Source organism: Panthera leo, chromosome F3, assembly GCF_018350215.1.
Source record: "Panthera leo isolate Ple1 chromosome F3, P.leo_Ple1_pat1.1, whole genome shotgun sequence".
In the NCBI taxonomy this organism is placed as follows: Eukaryota; Metazoa; Chordata; class Mammalia; order Carnivora; family Felidae; genus Panthera; species Panthera leo.
This window is the reverse complement of record NC_056696.1, coordinates 53883600-53902970: the sequence shown is the minus strand read 5'-3', so window position 1 is coordinate 53902970 and position 19371 is coordinate 53883600. Positions and strand designations below refer to the sequence as shown.

Below are 19371 nucleotides of genomic sequence, written 5' to 3'. Positions count from 1 at the left end.
CTATGAGCTAGTTTGAGAAACTCGTTTTAAAAAACATTGGAACAGTGATTCTAATTCAAGTTTCCATTTTGTTCTCCTTGTTTAATGTCCAATTTTCCAAATTCTAGCTTAACTCGCTTACTTAGTTAGACAAGTACATAAAGTTCTGTAGGTGCACTGAAGTTCCACAATCTTCTTCAAAATGGTTAGGAGTCGGTCTTGTTTTAACATAGTGATTGGCTCTAAAACTTCTATATGGCGTACACTTCTGTAGGTTACATTTTGTACCTAATTCTGCCTGACAGACACCTACATTCCTGTGTCCAGCACTTTCTATTAACTCTAAATGTTTCTCCAGTACTCCGGCTCTTCTTTGAAGTTAATGGAAACTCTGAACTTCATGGTGCAGATTGCAAAGGGAAATGAACATCTGTCTACATCTGCCATGTTGGCAAAGCATCCCAAAAACCTGCTACTAGAATGTTTATTTTCTTCCAAATATCAGCATGATCCAGGTGTCCTTAAACTTAAACTTTTGTGATAGGAGAAGAGAGAGTTCTAAAAATATTGAAAGTAATTTTGAAGATGACAGTACCACTGATTGGATTATTGCTGAAAATTGTGAATTAGGATCACCCTATTTTCCATACAGCTTAATTCAATAATAAAATTAAACTTCAATTATACCCTTCAATCCAGTGGCATGTTTTCTATAGTAACATATTGCGATCTGTTTTACAGACCATTGCATGAGAATATAACACTCTGGCTCTTTTTCATGATTGTACTAATATAGAATCCAAATAACAGTTTCTTGCATAATAAGTGTGTACTCATTCACTAATCAGACATTTATATAATCCTATTAAACAAGGTATTACTTCCTAAAACCTTATTTTTCACTAAAAAAATGCCACTTCTGGCATTTCTTGACAATCACTATAATTAATGATGTGAAAATTATCTGCATGATGGCATTTGAACAGTAAGAACAATTGGTTAACGCTGTCAGAACTTTGTATCATCCTAATAATCCCCTCATGTTTATTACTCTATTTCCAGTGTGTGGATAGCATGTGTAATATGAAAAGGAAACAGTACTTATATTCAGTCGGATGAACACAAATCTTTGGGTTAAATAAAGGCATTTGGAATTATAGGTGGAGAATCATTGAACTTTTCAAAGAAAATTAATAGTGTTGTCTTCCGAGAAAGTTTGATCACTTGGTTGAGACCATTATAGAATTCCTTGTTAGAATAAAAACTTTTCTTAGCTTGCCTGATGCACTATGGGATTCTCTAGGACAGTTATTTCCAACCTAAGATCATGACACACTGATGTATTATTATCTTTAAAGGTTGCAAAGTATTTATTATTAATAATAGCACACTAATTATTGTGGAATAATTGTAAGGTATCTGAGTTACAGACTTTCCAAAAATAAGCAAAATTTACAGCTTCATAAGCTTGTACATAACCAGCTTTCAAAAATAGGAGAGAAAGATCTAGAGGTCAAGTAAGCACATTGGGAATTGTACATAATCAGCACCTAATATTATCTCCCCTGTAGCGCCAATCTGGTTTGCTTATAGGTATTTTCCATGTCATAGGTGTGAAGAGAACAGCTATCATAGGAAATAGCACTCATTTAGTAGTGTTGCAGTTTTAGGGAGTGGTCAATAAATCATATTATGTTTTCCTACTTGAATTTGGAACCTAAAGAAAACTAGACCTAGCAGTCAGGAAGGTGGAAATGAAAAATAAAAATAATCTTCATTACTGATAAAAGTCAGATTGGAGAATAGACCTTCCCTCCTTCAGGAAGACAGATTAGGAGAGAGAAAAATCAATGGGCTGATCTAAGCATGTTCTGTTTCCCCCTCTTCTCCCCAACTTCACAGTTAAATCATTACTCATTTGGGATGCCATGAGTAGAGAAATAGCCCTTACATGTTTACTCTAAAAAAAAAAAAAAAAAAATCCTTTCACAGAGAAACTAGACGAATACTTCAACACCTGACCGTTGTTTACATAGCCTAAAGACATTAACGTAGCTTAGAGTTTCAGACAACTATACATCTTAGTGAACCCTGAGATTTCATTTCTACTTTTAATATCGTTATCATTTGTTATTCCACACTACATCAAGGGATCAATGTAACAAGTGGTAAGATAGCTCAGCTACTCTGAGAGACAAACAGAGAATATAGGGAGGGGATGAGGAAAAAAAACAGAAGAGATGATGGCAAGTAACTGTTTCTCTAAGGCTCTCAATATTCTTTCCTAGAAAAATATTTGGAAAAATCATTCCTTCTTTTATTCAATGAAATTTTATTCAGTGCTAACTCCAGATCAGGAACTGTGTGAGTCACTAGAAATATAAAGATGGAAGGAATAGTTCTCATTATCGAGAGGGGAGATAAAAAGTAAAACAAAATTATAATATATTTTAAATGTTGAATTAGAGTAGACTTGGAGTATTAAGAAAGTACTGTAACCCTGACTATGGTATCAGAGATGGAGACTGAGAACCATTAAAAGTTTTGCAGTCAGGAAGTGATGTGTGAACTGGGTTAGCCAGGTACTATGGTAGAGCAAGAATGATTGTCATGGAAGAAATTGTACGTGAAAAGGCATGAAGGGCAGGTGTAGGAGAAAATAAGGTACATTCAGGAAACCTGAGCTGGTCCAGGTAGCTTTTCATGGGTGGTGTATTAGGACATACCTCAATCCAGAGTGGGTACCAGCTGAGATCATGAGTTCATGCTGAAGGAAGAATTCTGAATGTTTCCCCAAATGTGCAGAAGTTTGTGGTAGGAGAACAATTTTCCCAGCTCAGAGTTAAAGATAGAGATAATTCTTCTCCTAACTGAGGAGTGCAACCTGCTTGAGATAAGTTCTTTTAACCTGAGTTATTTTATTGTTGCTATGACAGAATTAAGGGGAATTCTGTTTATACCCTTTCAACTGCTTTTATTTAGTTCATATTGTATGTTTATATAATATTTTTAACCAAATATATGTTGCCATCTCAATTCTATCATTACTCTAATTACTTACTATGTAGACTGCTCTTGTAAATTTTGATCTATTGAGATTATGTCCCATTTCTCAAATGCTACAACTATTACGTACGTGCTGAACTTTTTAATTATCATCAGGTTATATGTCTTCCAACTTCCAGTTTAAGCACATGCCAGTCTCTTGAAATATTTAGCATTGATAGTTATTTTTGCCTTTTAGGTTTTGGCTTTTGGCATGTTAAGTAGAATATTTTCCATCATTTTCTAGCCTTAAATGATCTTTTTTCAAATTTTTTTGAGTATTTTAAACAGTCTCATGTGGGATATACATAACTTTAATAAATATTTATTGAATTTATTATTATATGCCAGAAATACATGTAATAGTAGCTGCACCATGGCTATGATAGAGAAATTTCCTTAATTGTTCAATTGTAATAACAATGCTATGTTATGAGCAACAAGTATGATGTTCAGGTAATATGTCGAAGACCAATGTAGTAGGCATTTGAATAACTGATAGAATGACACTACTTAGCAACTACTCTCAATATATCACAGGCACATTTTTCCAGTGCAGGATATCACTTTTTCTGGAGAGACATAGTAAACGTCATTCATCAAATCCTTCCAATGGAGGATATCACATTTTCTAAAGAGGCATAGTAATTTTTTTAAATATGAAATTTACTGTCAAATTGGTTTCCATACAACATCCAGTGCTCATCCCAACAGGTGCCCTACTCAATGCCCATCACTCACCCTCCCCTCCCTCCCACCCCCCATCAACCCTCAGTTTGTTCTAGTCTCTTATGTTTTGGCTCCCTCCCTCTCTAACCTTTTTTTTTCCCTTCCCCCCACCCCATGGTCTTCTGTTAAGTTTCTCAGGATCCACATAAGAGTGGAGGCATAGTAAATTTTATGCATCAGTTTTACTGATTGATTTAACAAATATTTATTGAAATTCTACTCTGTGCTACAAATGGTGGCAAGTAAGGAGGACATGATCTTGGCTTTCCCAGAATGTTAAGTCTAGTGTCGAAGACAGACAATTTATCAAACTATTAAACTACTAAAATGTGAGAAGGGTATATGCACATTATATGTCATAATGGGAGATTATGGCTAATTTTCTTTCTTCTACATCCAGGAAAACCTGAAATCTCATAATATTCTCCCACTCCTACCTCATTTAAGCATGCTCAGTACATTTTTAAAAAATTGCCAACACCCCTCTGCCCTGAACCTACTTCAGTTTTGGACTGCAGAAAAGATAAGGAATTAGGAGAATATGAGTCTGGATTTTCCCAGATTACTTAGGTTCTCAGAAGGTAACAGTTCCCTGGTTTGATTTTATAATAGAAAGTTTCACTAATACAGGAGACAAAAATTAGATATCAATGAGAACACATTTTTTAAATTTGATATTAAGCGTACTTGAAAAGAAATTCATCAGTGCATTTAATTATTACTAGTATTAGTGCCTCCAAAGAGGAATCTCAGTGTACAATAATTTGTCTATGTAATTTTGTCATTGGGGTAGATCTTTTCCTTTTTTAAAAACATTTTTAATGTTTATTTTTGAGAGAGAGAGAGACAGAGCATTAGCAGGGGAGGGGCAGAGAGAGGGTGGGGGGGAGACAGAGAATCTGAAGCAGGCTCCAGGCTCTGAGCTGTCAGCACAGAGCCCAATATGGGGCTCAAACCCACAAACTGTTAGATCATGACCTGAGCCACCCAGGTGCCCCTGGGGTAGATCTTTTTCTTATAAAAATGTCATATCCGATGAAGAAATCATCAAAGAAATTTTTTTACTATCACGATTCCAGCATTCTAGTATGATGACTAACTTCACTTTGGAAAGTTTCTGGAATAGTGTGTACTCCAGTTTATTTTTCATAATAATATTTACATATATGCACTATTGCCTTTTATGCTTTTTTCTCATGTTGCTACATGGCCCTCGTTACTATGTTTTATAATAATTACATGATATTAAAATTCTATTAATGTAATACATTAATATTACAATATTATAACGCATTAAATTCCACTTTAATATACTTCAACATTTCCTATTATAAATGACACATCAGTACTTTTAGATGCTTCCTGAGGAAATGCTTCCCAAGAATTTGAGTAAGGACCATGGTCTTATAAAATATGTTTTAGTGTATGCTTGTACAAGCCCTCAGTCTGTTGCCTCTCAGTTTCACACTTACCCTTCATTGCCTCCTTTGCAACAATAGAGCTGGAGCCTGTAAACGTTTCTCCGTGGCTACCTGGCATGTTTTAATTGTCACAATCCTGCAGTACGCTTCCTGTCCCCTTAGAGAATGGGATTCCAGGCACACATCTAATCATGTCCGCTCCCTATCTTTGTAATCTTTTAAAAACCAGACTTCTCTTGTGTAAGTTGTCCACTGCTGATTACAAATGTCTGCAAAAGTTAGTGGTTTAAAACAACAATAAACATTTCTAATTTCACAGTTTCTAGGAGTCATAAATTCAGGAAAGTTTCCAGTCATGCTATTGGCCAGGTGGCCAATGTGGCCTGTGGTAGCAGTTTGCCAACCCTTCGTGTGGTGCAAAATATTGTTTAACAAGCAAACAGGTCATATAGAAGAAAAAACCTGTTATTTCAGTTTCAGAGGACTGCCAGAAATTCCTCTTATATCTTCTATAAAAAAGACACCATATTATATAAAGAATGAGAGCTTAAGCCTTCTAATATCCTTCATTACAAAAGGCACTTATACCATACAAATAATCAGTATTTGCTTTATTTCTGTTTTAAATATATGAACCATATTCTTACTCAAAAGAGCAGGTTGTACATAGGAAAATGGTTGCAAATAGTTCCTTACTAATTTGTGACATGTAACTATTTTCTTCTTTTTTTTCTCTTTAATTTCAGATATTCAGTACTTCTTAGACACTGACCTGTCACCATATACTTCATATTCCTATTACATCGAGACCGCCAGCGTGCATGGCTCCACAAAGAGTGCACCTGTCACTTTCAAGACGAAACCGGGGGTCCCGGAAGGACACTTGAACTTAAGTTATATCATTCCTGTTGGCTCAGACTCCGTAACACTTACCTGGACCACACCTTCAAATCGTTCTGGTCCTATAGAAAAATATATTTTGTCCTGTGCTCCTTTGGGTGGCATTCAGCCGTGTGTTCCTTATGAAGGTCGTGAGACTGCAGCTACCGTCTGGAATCTGGTTCCATTCACCAAGTACCATTTCTCTGTACAGGCATGTACTAGTGGGGGCTGTTTACACAGCTCACCCCTTACAGTGATCACAGCCCAAGCACCTCCCCGAAGGCTGAGTCCACCTGCAGTGTGGAAGATCAGTTCTACAGAGCTTCACGTCGAGTGGTCTCCCCCAGTGGAACCAAATGGTAGGAAGGCAAGGCTCAGATCTCCGTTTCTTGGCCAAACATGAATGAGAATTTAGGCATTTGGAATCGTGCAGTAAGAGTCTGGCAATTGTATTCATTTTTGTAACTGTAGGATAGAATAATTGAGAAGGTCTAAAGATATCAAACACTCTTTGGACTATGTAGAACAAGTTAGTAGAACAAGTGTATTTCTTTAATCTAATAACAAATTCCATTCATTTAAATTGCCCCTTAAAAGGCTAATATTATCTTTGCTCTTAATGACATCTGTCACAACACAAATGATGTTTCTAATTTGAAACTCACTTATGAGATGCATTATATTTGACTGTGTCACAAGCCAGGGCACCCATAAGCAGTAAATTTTCTCTTTTAACCAAGAAAAGGATATAAAATAGTACCAAAAATATGTATATAGGCTGGCTGACTCCATTAAGTTAATTTTTTGTCTTCATACAATTGAACCCTTGGTTATATAGGCCAGACACAAATTCATAGATTTTTAGTAATTAATTTCATGTGTGTACTATGGCAAAACCTTTTATCTTGGACTTTTAGAGTTACTTGATAAGAATATGTAGAAATTAAGTTGAATGTTCTAATATTTATGTAAATGGGGCTGTGTTAAATAGATAATTAAATTAAAATCCCCAAATTTGAAAGTATACAAATTGGAGGTGCAGTGATCAGATTACACCCCTCCCTCAAACAAAGCAATTCTTCTTAGAAATTATGACCCTTCACTCTGCAGAGGATTGGATTTACCTGTAATAAGTTATCGCTATTTTGTGTTTATGCATTCCCTTTTGGTTTGTTTTTCCACGAATATGCTTTTTAGCGGTACTTTATACATTCATCTATCCATCAGCTTGTTGTCTTTTAGAAGTCCCATCATCTGGATTATTAAAGGAGTGAACAGGTAATCTAGTCAGGAGAATAAGGCAAAGCCAGCAGAACTCTTTAACTGACCTACCCCCACCCTACCCCCAAAACTGTCACTTTGTCCGATGAGTCTCCTTGGCTCTATGTTTCACTTTTCTAGGAGTGATAATAAGATATGAACTGTACATGAAAAGATTGAGATCTGATGGACAAGCCACGTCAGCAGAAAGTCAAGTTTTTCAGAGCAGTGGATGGCTCAGTCCTCACCCATTTGGAGAATCGGCCAATGAAAATGCATTAAAACCTCCTCAGACAGCTACAACCATCACTGCCTTGGAGCCATATACCACGTATGGGTTTCGAGTGTCAGCTGTGAATATGGCTGGCAGTGTGTCATCTGCCTGGACTTCAGAAAGAACAGGAGAATCAGGTGAGGAAAAGGGTTTTGAATTCTACTTTTAAGACTCCCACATAAAAATGCTGCCCCAAATGAAAGTCAACAGCACTAAAGTACATTTCGAAAAGCAAGAATTATAAATTTATATAGGCCAAGGAAAAATTTAATATATTGGTTGGCTACATAAATAACTCAAGGTCATAAAGCACTTGCAGTGAGTTTTAGGGAAAAAAAAGTAAATGCCTGAGCTATTACTTCAAGAGGGAAAAATAACTTCACTGTAGTTACAGTCTTTTGGGAATGTTTGCCAAAAATAGCAATTGGTTTCCATTCCTGAAGTGGGTTGGCCATATATCCTATCTTGCTCCAAATTCAGTACAATTTATATTCAATGAAAGAGATAGCTGTTACCCATTTCACAAATCCTGTTTTGTTTTTATTTCTCTCTCCAAAGCAAATAGTGTAGGTACTAGGTGGTACCTAATGATAGAATCCCGGGTATCAAAATCCGTAATTTGCAACTGTACTCACAAGCAGCTGGCAGTGTGGGAAGAAAGGAGTGTGACATTTTCAATTTTCTGAAGATATCTTCACTATGGCAAATGAGAGATTTTTTAACCCTCCCCCTTACTCTTTACATTAAAAACACCTCAAATATCATGAGCCTTTCACCAAAAAAATACACTTTTGTTATGTTTTGAATCTATGGATATTCAAGAAATCCCAAGTCCTGATTTAAATTGGCTCTGTTAAGACTGTGGGGAGGATGAGGGTAGCTTTAGGTTGATGTCCAAGGGAATCATTTCATGAATAAAATGTGCATTCTGCTTGAGCATCTCTTAATGACTACCAGCCATCTTGGACAAATAATAGTGCCATGATAGCACAAGTGATGAGCCATGGCGTTCTGGAAGGGGAAAATCAAGGTCAGAAATGAAAAGTAATGGGTGAAACTGCAATACTGGACCCTCATAATCTTATGGGTCACTGGCTCCTGAGCGTGCAATGAGGTCCTTTGATAATACACCTTTGGTTAGCACATTTAAAATCCATATTAAGATCTCAAGGATGGCAGGGGGAGAATGTATGTGTGTATGTACTCTGAACATTTCGATCAAGATTTATTGAAAACTTAAAAAATTTCTTTGGGGTTATTTAGAACATTTTCGATTTACCACTTTCTGAAGAGTAATATTCTCCAAGCTGTATCAGTGTGGGTGAAATACTTCTCTCCATTAGAACTCTAGTGTGTTACTCTTCGTTGTTCTGGACTTTGTGGACTAAGACTTAGTTTTGATGACTTCTCCTTTCAAATGCTTCATAAGACCTATGATTCCCCACTCCAAAAAATCTATTAGTTATCTTCACGAACGTTAGCAAATTCCTATACGATTTTTATTTTGTGAATGGAAAATACCTTTGCTGGTAAAATAAGAATGGAGAACATCCTTGCAGAAAACATAAAAAAAAAAGTGAATGGCTTTTATAAACACCAGTATATCCTTTGATTTTTAAAAATCAGGGTGTTAATGTAAGGAACAGGGGTATGGCAGAAACTAGAACACATGTATGAATTTATTCCCGAAACCTGTAAATAATGGCGTTCATTGTTGGCTGCTGTACTTGTTGTCATTGATAGTGCCAGCGTTCATGACCCCTCCCTCCGTCTCCCCGCTTTCACCGTACTCCCTCAATGTGTCCTGGGAGAAGCCGGCAGATAATGTAACAAGAGGAGAAGTTATGGGGTATAAGATCAATATGATTTCTGAACAGTCACCTCAACAATCTGTTCCTGCAGCATTGTCACAGGTATTGTTATTTGAACTAATGTCCTTTCAAAATTGAATTGTCTTCAATTTGATATTTTCTGAGTTTGCAGAATTCTGTGACCGATTTCTCTCTTCTAGATTCCTTAAATGGGGCATTGTTTCCTGATATGATATTATGTGTGCAAGGCTCTATATACTTATAGCACCTATTTTTTCTAATATAAGCATGTATTAAGACAAAATAGATATAACGTTGTTTAATAAAATCTGCTTTTTACACTTAACATATATCCTTATATATCTTGTAAGAAGCCGACTCTCAGTAGCTATGTAGCATCACATTATTTGGGCAGACAATAATGCATTTAGCCAACCCACAATCAGTTGATATTTATACTGTATTGATTCTTTTGGAAATATAAGTAGCATTGATAAGAATGTCTTATGTGTACATTTTGCATATTCCTGAAGAGAAAAGAATTCTGAGGAACTCTTATAGCAGCTTATAGCAAAGGGTATTAACATGTTGAAGGTTTGGGATATACAGTGACATATTGTTTACTAGTACTTCATCCTCTAGCTAGAAGTAATGAGAATAATAATCATAGCTAACTTATGAAGGCCGTATTATGTGCATGGACTAAGTCATTTGATATGTATATAACAATCCTGGTGGGGGGGGGGGCGGTGAGAGGCTCTTCTTTCCCTCCAGTTTATGGTGTGGCCAATGTACTCCATTAGTCTATTCTATCAGCATGAGGGTGGCCGATGACAGAGATGGCTGACGTTAACTGGACAAGTCATTCTGTGTGCTTGACTGTTTAGCACCTCTTCTGAGGAAGATGCTCTTTGGTAGCACTAGCACAATATAAAGGGATCTTCGCACATAACTATCTCTCCCATGGTCCTATCCACACTCTTCTTTATCAGACTTCCTGGTTCCTGATCTTCTAGTCTTTTCTCTCTCATGCCCATGACTAATACATCCCAGCCACTGTCATATAGTTCAGGTGTATTCTACCTTTGGATCCTTCCCTTTCCATACAAAATCGATGACAAGGTGCGCTACTGGTGTTCGGGATCATCCTTGAATGGAGCTACAGAGCAGCTATCATGCACTTGCAACCACACACTAAGGCAACCCACCTGTGAACCAAACCGCATGTTTATACTCTCTCAGCTCTTGAGGGACCTCCAACAAGTCATAGGTATGAGCTGAGATTGATTGAGCTACCACTATACAAATGGTCGATAAGATGGGGGTCCCAACAATCTGCTTGCACAGTATATAATAATTCCTGGCTCTTTTTATGCCCCCTTCCATTTATGGATATCCCTTTCCCCAGACATCCCTTTCCATTTTATGATGAATTTCTGTTGGGCTTCAATGGCCTTAAGAGATGGCATGTCTGACAGAACTCAGCTCATGAGAGGCAACTCTAGCTTCATGGCCATTGGATGTTCCACAGTCAGGTTCTCTGCTTTTACCAAGGCCCAATAGCACGCTAGAAGCTGTCTAGCAAATGGTGTTTAATTTCCATTGTGTCATATGCCCTTGCTCCAGATCCTGTGAGTCTACCTTGCGATTCTCTTATTGAGAGCTTGCCGTAAATGTCTCACAGCATCTTTTCCCACTCTAGCCACCTTTAGTACCACAGGCTCTGATAGACTTTGTGTCCCAAGTTGCTTGGCTGCTTGCAAAACAGCCTTGACCTTGACCTGCTGAAGAATCCATTTCCGCTTGAGGGCACACTCAGAGCTGGCAGCGCTCCGTATCACTCAGTAACTTGGTCAGAATAGTATTCCCAGATGTGGAATATGCTCTCTTCAGAACCTAAGAAGGCCTGCCAGACATTCTGTTTCCTTCCTACTAGTGTAAGTGCAAGAGGCAATAAGCTGACCTTTATTTTGGAAGGGGTGTCCTAGCATGTCTCAGGCTACTGCACCCCCAAACATTTTACTGATGGCGCAGACCCCTTAATTTTCAAAAACGTGGTCTCTCATTCTTTGGGGGACATAATACTTATCAAGACTTCAACATAACTGCCACTTCTTGATTCTCTGATTCTTCTTCTTTTTTTTTTATTCATTTTTTGAGAGAGATGGAGACAGAGTGTGAGTGGGGGATGGGCAGAGAGAGAGGGAAACAGAATCGGAAGCAGGCTCCAGGCTCCAAGCTGTCAGCACAGAGCCCAGTGTGGGGCTCCAACCCACAAACTGGGAGATCATGACCTGAATTGAAGTTGGAGGCTTAACTGACTGAGCCACCCAGGCGCACTGAAATTTATTATTTTTTAAGTGGAGGCCACAGTCTGAAATCCAAGTGTTGGCAGGGCCATTTTCCCCCCAGTGGCTCTAGATGAGAATCCTTCCTTGCTTCCTCCAGCTTCTGGTAGTTTCTGGTGTTGGTGGCCACAAAACTCCAATCTCAGCATGTTGTCACATAGTCTTCTCTGTGTCATTATCTCCTCTGTGTCTGTGTAGCCCTCTCCTTTCTCCTATAAATATATGACTTATATTTAAAGCTCACCCTAAACGTGTGATTTAATTAATTACATCTGCAAAGACCGTATTTCCAAGTAAGATAACTTTCTGAGGTACTAGGTGAACAAGAATTTGTGGGGGACACTGTTCAACCCATTGCCAATAGGTTTGCCAATATTTTCGAGCCTTTTCAGTAGACCGAGCATGTATACAACACAAAACTAGGAGAAGAAAAAGAGTCAATAAATAATTTATGACTCCTTGTTACACTTTTTCATTAGTCTGGAAATAAGTACTGACTTATCTGCAACTGTCTCAGGTGGCAAAAATAGACCTAGTCTTATACAAATCTTTTAGCTTAAACAACTTAGTCTACCAATCCAGCATATAGCAGGATTTAGGGTAAATTTACAGCCATCACTGCTTTGTTTGGTCCTTAATTTCATACCATATTTATCCTTGATGTTTTGTTGTTTTTGCTACTCTTTTGTTTTGTAAACTGTTCTTTCCTTGTAAGATAGTTTCAAAGCAACTATTGCTTGCAGTATAATATTCTCTTCCAAGACACAAAACTAAGTAAAAAACACCGTTCGTAAAAATATAGCCTTGGAAGTCAATTTGTTTATATCCCATTTCTGGCAATCCCTAGCCCTCCACACATCTCTGTGTTTCAGGTCTTACTCATCCGTAAAATAGGAAAACAATTTCTTCTTACCTATGTGGTGTCTGTGGAACTTCAAGAGCTTGACGAATATTAGCTACTATTAGTGATTTTTATTAATGGGCTAAGACTACATTACACTTTAAAAAGATCACTTTATAGTTCAGTGGAGCAGTAAAAGATTACATTTTTATGACAAAAATTATGGATATGCATCTTTGTTTAAAAGTCCTTTCTTTGTGGCCCAATTGAAGAAAGATGTAGATATGTCACTTTCTTCTCTTACGCTTTCTCTCCCCCACAAATATCTATCTACTTCATTGTGTATTAACGAAAATGAAATCAAGAGTGGCAAAGTCAAAATTGTCACTTCAGTAGTTAAATTTGTATCCACACTGATCTGAGTGTGTCTTGTTATAAGTTTGGTAAATAAATAGCCAAAATTTCTAGGGAAAGCTACTGTAAAATAACTGTTAAGGAAATTTTGGCTAAGAATGTGGCAAGGAAGGGGCACCTGGGTGGCTCAGTTGGTTAAGCGTCTGACTTCGGTTCAGGTCATGATCTTGTGGTTTGTGGGTTCAAGCCCTGTGTTAGGATCTATGCTGACAGCTCAGAGCCTGGAGCCTGCTTCAAATTCTGTGTCTCCCTCTCTCTCTGCCTCTCCCCCACTCACATTCTGTCTCTCTTTCAAAAATAAATTAACGTAAAAAAAAAGAATGTGGCAAGGAAATATATAGAACAGTTGATATTATCAGTGTAGGATTTCAAGCTTCCACAGATTTCTTTCCACCTCTTTAAAGATTTGTGCCAAAGAAAATTTTCAATTAAATTGATCCTTTAAGATGTGTAAAATGACTGTATATATGGTAGAGAAAAAACTCATCTGAGTGATTATTTTATGTGCTACAAGCTTGAAGGTAAATGTCCTTTTAAAATCTGGTAATTTGTACCAATCATATGTAGAGAAGTAAAAGCCCATCAAAATTAGTATTAATCTACATTTTCTATTTCTTATTATATGTCATTATGTGTTCTTGCTATGAAGAATAGTTTATTAAACAAATGACTCAACATCCTAGATTACAAAGGAAACACTTCATTTTCAAATTAATTTTTTTTAATTTGAATATAGTTGATGTGATGTCACAATAGTGTCAGGTGTACAACATAGTGATTCAACTTCTCTGTATGTTACGCTATGTTCACCACGAATGCAGCTACCATCTGTCACCATACAATACTATTACACATAATACATATTTTAGATTCCACATATGAGTGAACCATATCATATGTCTCTTTCTAAGTGTTACTTCTTTTACTTAGCATAATACCCTCTAGGTCCATCCATGTTGTTGGAAATGGCATGATCTCCTCCCTTTTTATGGCTACATAATATTCCATTGTATTTTTTTTTTACCACATCTTCCTTAAAATAAGAAACACTTTGCTGTATTTTATCCTGAAAACAATTTCATTTTCTAAAAATCTAAATTAATCCAAACCAGAGTTGTTCTAAATGGGATAAATTTTATAGCAATACTCAATACATTTTACTCATTTCAAAGTTTTATTTTTCTTAGAAAATTTTAAATCACATTGCACAGAAGAGAACATTTTATAAAATCAATAACAATTTCAGAATTAGAAAAATGAAGTACTCATGATTTGGTTTTTGATGTTTTCTGATTTCTAAATGTAATTGCAAGGAAATAATACCAAAGTTTTAAATTATTCCTAGATTTTTAGACCTTTGGAATCACCTTTATTTCTGAAAAATATTATATAAATGATGTAGTTCATATCCCCTTCACACTGTTTTCTAGAACTACTCATTTAGGTTATAAAGTTTTAAAGTAAATGCCTAGGCAATATTCCAAATGAATTTTATTGTATTTCTAAAGGGAGAATATCTAGAAAATTACTTCAAATGTTACAAACCTTAACAGCTATCTATATTTATACATATAGAAGATTATTTGCTATGATATCAGTATCCCTTAGAAAAAAGTTTTATACTCATGCTTGGTGTCATACTTTTTGTTTTAATGACTTCTTTTTCTGAATACAATTTCCAGTGGTTTTTGTATCTATAAACTAAGTAAACTTATACAGTTGCTTTTGATCATTCCTAGTTTTAATGATAGGACCAAGGCTCAGTGTTAGTTGTTTAATTATTTGTTTATGTACTATGGCGTTCCTTTCAGCCTCCTTCGCTCAAATCTGCTTTTCTCCCTTGAAATTGTGTGATAAAGACAATATTTGAAGAAATGTAACTGTTTGATCTAATCTGCATATGCTTATTTGTATAAGAAAGATAATTGAGAATTGACCTCATGTGGATGCTCAGTAATGTGTTTACTTGTTTTCCTTTTTCTTTTGTGGCTTTTTATTTTTAAAGAAAATGATGGGATTAATTTAACATAGTGACATTTTTCTGTGCTAGTTCCATCAAATGACGTGTGGGCATCACTGCATGGGGTTCGTTTTGGCCAAGCCCCATGGTTTTATTTGGCCCTTTCATGATAACAATCACAATGTCACCATCCTTTATCTCTGCCATTGGTGACAATAACCATACCACCACGCTGCTTTATGAGGCAATAACTTGCTTTCCTCATTTATCCACTCAGGAACTGGATTATTACCTCATAAAACAGTGTGATTGTACAATTATCAATTAAATCCTAGCTTGTTGAGACTCTTCAAAAAAAAAATCCCTTTCCTAATAGTGGTTGGCAATAATTTCTTTGTCTGAATTCATAGAACATGACTGGATTCTGGTTTCTTGACTGCCAAAGTTACATTTCTCACACTGTTTATCTATTATCTGACTTTTTTTTTTTTTTTGGCCTTGAAGGTGTTGTATACTGCCAAATCCCAAGAACTGTCTTATATTGTAAAAGAACTAAAACCTTATAAGATATACAACTTCACTATTTCTCTCTGCAATTCAATTGGTTGTGTGACCAGTGCTTCGGGAGCAGGACAGACATTAGCAGCAGGTAAGCAAGTTTTTCTGTACCTGAAAAATGTGAAAAATATATTGTATATTTGTAAACAAACACCTATAAAGCTCAACACCTTCTCTAGTTTGGACTTAATACTTGTCTTTTCTGGTTTCTCCTGTTCCCTGATCACGAACCCTGATTGCTAGCTGTATTGACATTTTTAAACAAACAAAAATAAATAAATAGACTTAAGTTTCTAAGAGGTCCCTGGGAGCCCTGAGTTGCAGCTGTGCCATAATAAGAGATGCAGCTAGATGCAGAGTGACTCCAGGGCTCAGTATTCACTCTAGGTCCTACTGATATCCTGACAGTTGTTAGAAGTATTCAGGAGGCTTCTTATGAGGGCTCAGGATATTGCTTCTTGACCCTTTTTGCGGGCTTTGGGTCTACCCACTCCTGCCCTCTGGGGCTAAAGGCAGACATCCAGGAACTAGTGGGATATTCTGGTGTTATATTTTACCTTTAATGGATAGGCAGCAGTGTAATTATTAATTTACTTATTATTAATAAGAAGCTACTAAGTTTATACAATTTAAATAAAGGAGTCATTATCAAGTATGATCTTAGTAGGAAATGCTTTGCATAAAATATTGCTTGCTTTACATAGAACAAACTAGATTCATACAAACTTGATTATATGTATTACTAACACCTACATAACTCAATTACTCTGCATTTAGTGTATTTTCAAATCAGTTTTTCTGTCTGCAGTCAAGCAAAGCTTGGTGCTCCCTAAGAAAATTTCCAAATGTGAGGAGGTTAAGAAACTCTTAGAAAATCCAGATGTGAGAAGGTCGAAAGACTTCTGGGTGAATGACAGATATGAAAACATATTTAGCTATAAAAATATTCCTTATGCCTTTTCCCTGTGTTCAAGTCTGATTCTATTGTTTTGTTTTACCTCGCTTTAGTTCTGGAAAAACTTGTTTGGCTCAAATGATCTCATCCAAGTAATTTGTTTCTTCAAATTTCTATCAGTGAGAACAACTCACAAATTCTAAAGAAGTATGTTTGTTTTATTACCTCTCCAACCAAACTCTTTGTATTTTTATATATTTATATGTATTTCATATGTATGAATACATTTATGGGGTACCTAGGTTGTACAAAATACCATTCTCCTATAAGACTGTTTGTTTGTTTGTTTGATTATTAGAGGGCTGCTGAATATGGATAATAGAGGCAGGCTCTCTGCCTTCTTTTGGAAAGATGACATAGTTTGGGACTAGAGAACAAAAAAAAGAGGACTCAGTCTTGCAGGCTGAAGAAAGTAAAAATAGAAACAATGCAAGCTGAAGATTGGCCTGAGGTATAGTGGAAGATACAGAGGGATATACTTATAGTGGAAGATAGATGGATACCAACCATGTGACTGAGTAGAACTGAAATCATGACCCCCAGGGTAAAACGTTTAAAATCACCTAGTGTGACTTTCTAACCAATAATGGTATATTCTTTGTAACATTGTTCCCAAGTGTTTGTCCAACCCATGCTTGATACCTTTCGTGGTAGGGGAGCTACTACCTCTCAGGCAAATCCAGGTTTAGAGACCTCTTTCCAGAGGTGATTTCTTACATGGATCTAAAATATCTCTATGTGGCCTCTATTCAACATTTTCCTTCTACTCCTTAGGGGCTCTCCTCAGTCTAATTCATCTTTTTCTTGACGTACTTCCAATAACATTTTCAGTTCTCTCCGCTCAAGTCTCTCCCCTACGCTGCACACCACGGCACCCCCATCTGCACCTCACACGTCATAGTTCTACCACTAGTGCAGGTACTTTCCTGTAGATGAGATTCAGTCTGTCTTTTCATGGAAACTAGCAAACTAAAGGAAATGGAGGGACATATGCCCGTCTGCAGAGACTAGATGGACCCTCGGGATGGCAAGGGGAAAGTGGGGCACATGTCTATGAAACAGGCACTCCCTGGCTAATGCACCAGTGATAACATCTGTGCTAACAGCATCCTCCTTGGTTGTAGCAACTGGTTTCCGTGGCATGGAGGATGGCCTAGCTGAGTGCTCTGAGCAGCTCTCATTTAACTTACTGGTGAGAATACTTAAGGCTGCTCCTGTCCACTGGAAATGTAGTGAAAGAAAACTAATCTACGTCCTCTGAATCCTTTCTGACTCTAAAGTGCCATAATTATATTGTTACTCTAGTTTATTGTGAGTGCTCAATTCAGTAAGCATGTATTAAGGGCCTACCCATTTAAGGCACTGTGAGGGTTTCAAATATAATTCATTCAAGGACAGTTTAATGGTGTCTGCATTAAGGTGTTGACATACAACAGATAAGGTTAGCATCTGGAGGTATTAGAACACGGACAAAAGAACACTATGGGAACATAGACTCTGGGATAAGTAGCTTTGATTTGAACAATACCATTTGACTGAACAAATACCATTATAGTCACTATTTTAGAGACTGGCATTGTGCCAAATACTGATGGGATGAAAATTAAGGTATATGAAGATTGGTCTGGCAGTAGAGTGTAAATAGACAAGAAGAGAGTGTGTAAATAGGGTCTGGTAGACTTTTCTAAGAGGCAGAGAGGGAGTAAATCAGATAAATAGAAGTAAAGATTGGAGGAAGGGAATGGAGGTGGACCAAAGAAGAGAAATCCATAGGTTAAGAAGAGGGAAGAATTGAAGACAACAGTCAGTGTTGCAGACCGTGGTCATGCCACTAAATATAATAACAAAGATGAAGACATAAACTCATGAGTAGAAGTTTGATCATTGGGTAGAAACACATCCATGGAAAGTCTTAGGATCCCAGAACAGAAAATGCAAATCTGGAGCATAACACTGATACAGATTTTGTGATTATTGCATAGAGATAAACGCTAAAGCTGTAGGTGATAATGAATTAGTGAAAGCAGAGAAAATACAAATTAAAAGTTCGCATCTCAGTGAAGGCTCATATTTTGGGAGAAAGAGAAAGGAGTAAGGGGAACACAGACATGGGCAGAATTAGAGGGAGCAGTGTCAGAAAAGTTAAGGGAAGAGAGAGTTCTAGAAGGTCTAGAATTCTGTAGCATCATATGCTGTAGGGAAAGCAAGACGAATGGGATCTACAAGGAAGGTGGCATGGGAGGCCCTCTCGGAAGCCCTCTATTTAACATGGTTGAATAGAAGCTGGATTGTAAAGGGCTGAGCAGTTGCAGAAGATGTGATGGTAAATTTAAGATGTTCTGAATGTGTGAATTTAAATGTGGAAATTAAAATTGTTGTTGTTGTTGTTGTTGTTGTTGTTGTTGTTGTTCTTTGCCACAATACTCCCTCTACCCAATTTCCATTAAGAGAAATACATCAACTTTCGTTCCCATGTAAAATGCTTTCTTTTCTGAAGGAAAAGTCATTTTAGTGTTCTTCTGGGGAAATGTTTTTTTTCTTAATCCTTTAATTTTTGTCAGGACTCTGATTCTTCATCTGTAGAGCAGAGAACAAAGTCACTTACATGACAAAAGTATGGCAAAATAATTTTTACTTGCCATTTGATTTATTTTAAAGGACATAATTTTCAAGGGTGTTGAGATCAGTAAGAATGAACTTCTTTGTTTTTGTTGGGATATAAGGAAAAGCCCAGCAATTACAGATCCAGTATCTTTTTGCCACCCTTATTTTCAGTAAATGAAAGTTTTTGTTTCCAAAATTTTCTTAAGATTAAACATCTGGCTATAACTCACAGATGCTAAGTCATAAAAATAAACACGGAGATAGTCAATCCTTTTGGTCAACAGGTTTGC

At 36.8% G+C, this 19371-nt stretch overlaps 1 protein-coding gene across 1 annotated transcript in view; it reads left to right on the top strand.

Annotated features, from left to right (window-relative positions):
- Nucleotides 1-19371, top strand: part of USH2A (usherin) — a 743753-nt gene that overhangs the window by 209193 nt on the left and 515189 nt on the right. Inside the window, exons 18-21 of the mRNA XM_042925179.1 lie at nucleotides 5921-6415; nucleotides 7458-7727; nucleotides 9334-9503; nucleotides 15469-15613. Coding sequence (XP_042781113.1) covers nucleotides 5921-6415; nucleotides 7458-7727; nucleotides 9334-9503; nucleotides 15469-15613 — 1080 coding nt within the window. The remainder of the gene's footprint in view (nucleotides 1-5920; nucleotides 6416-7457; nucleotides 7728-9333; nucleotides 9504-15468; nucleotides 15614-19371) is intronic.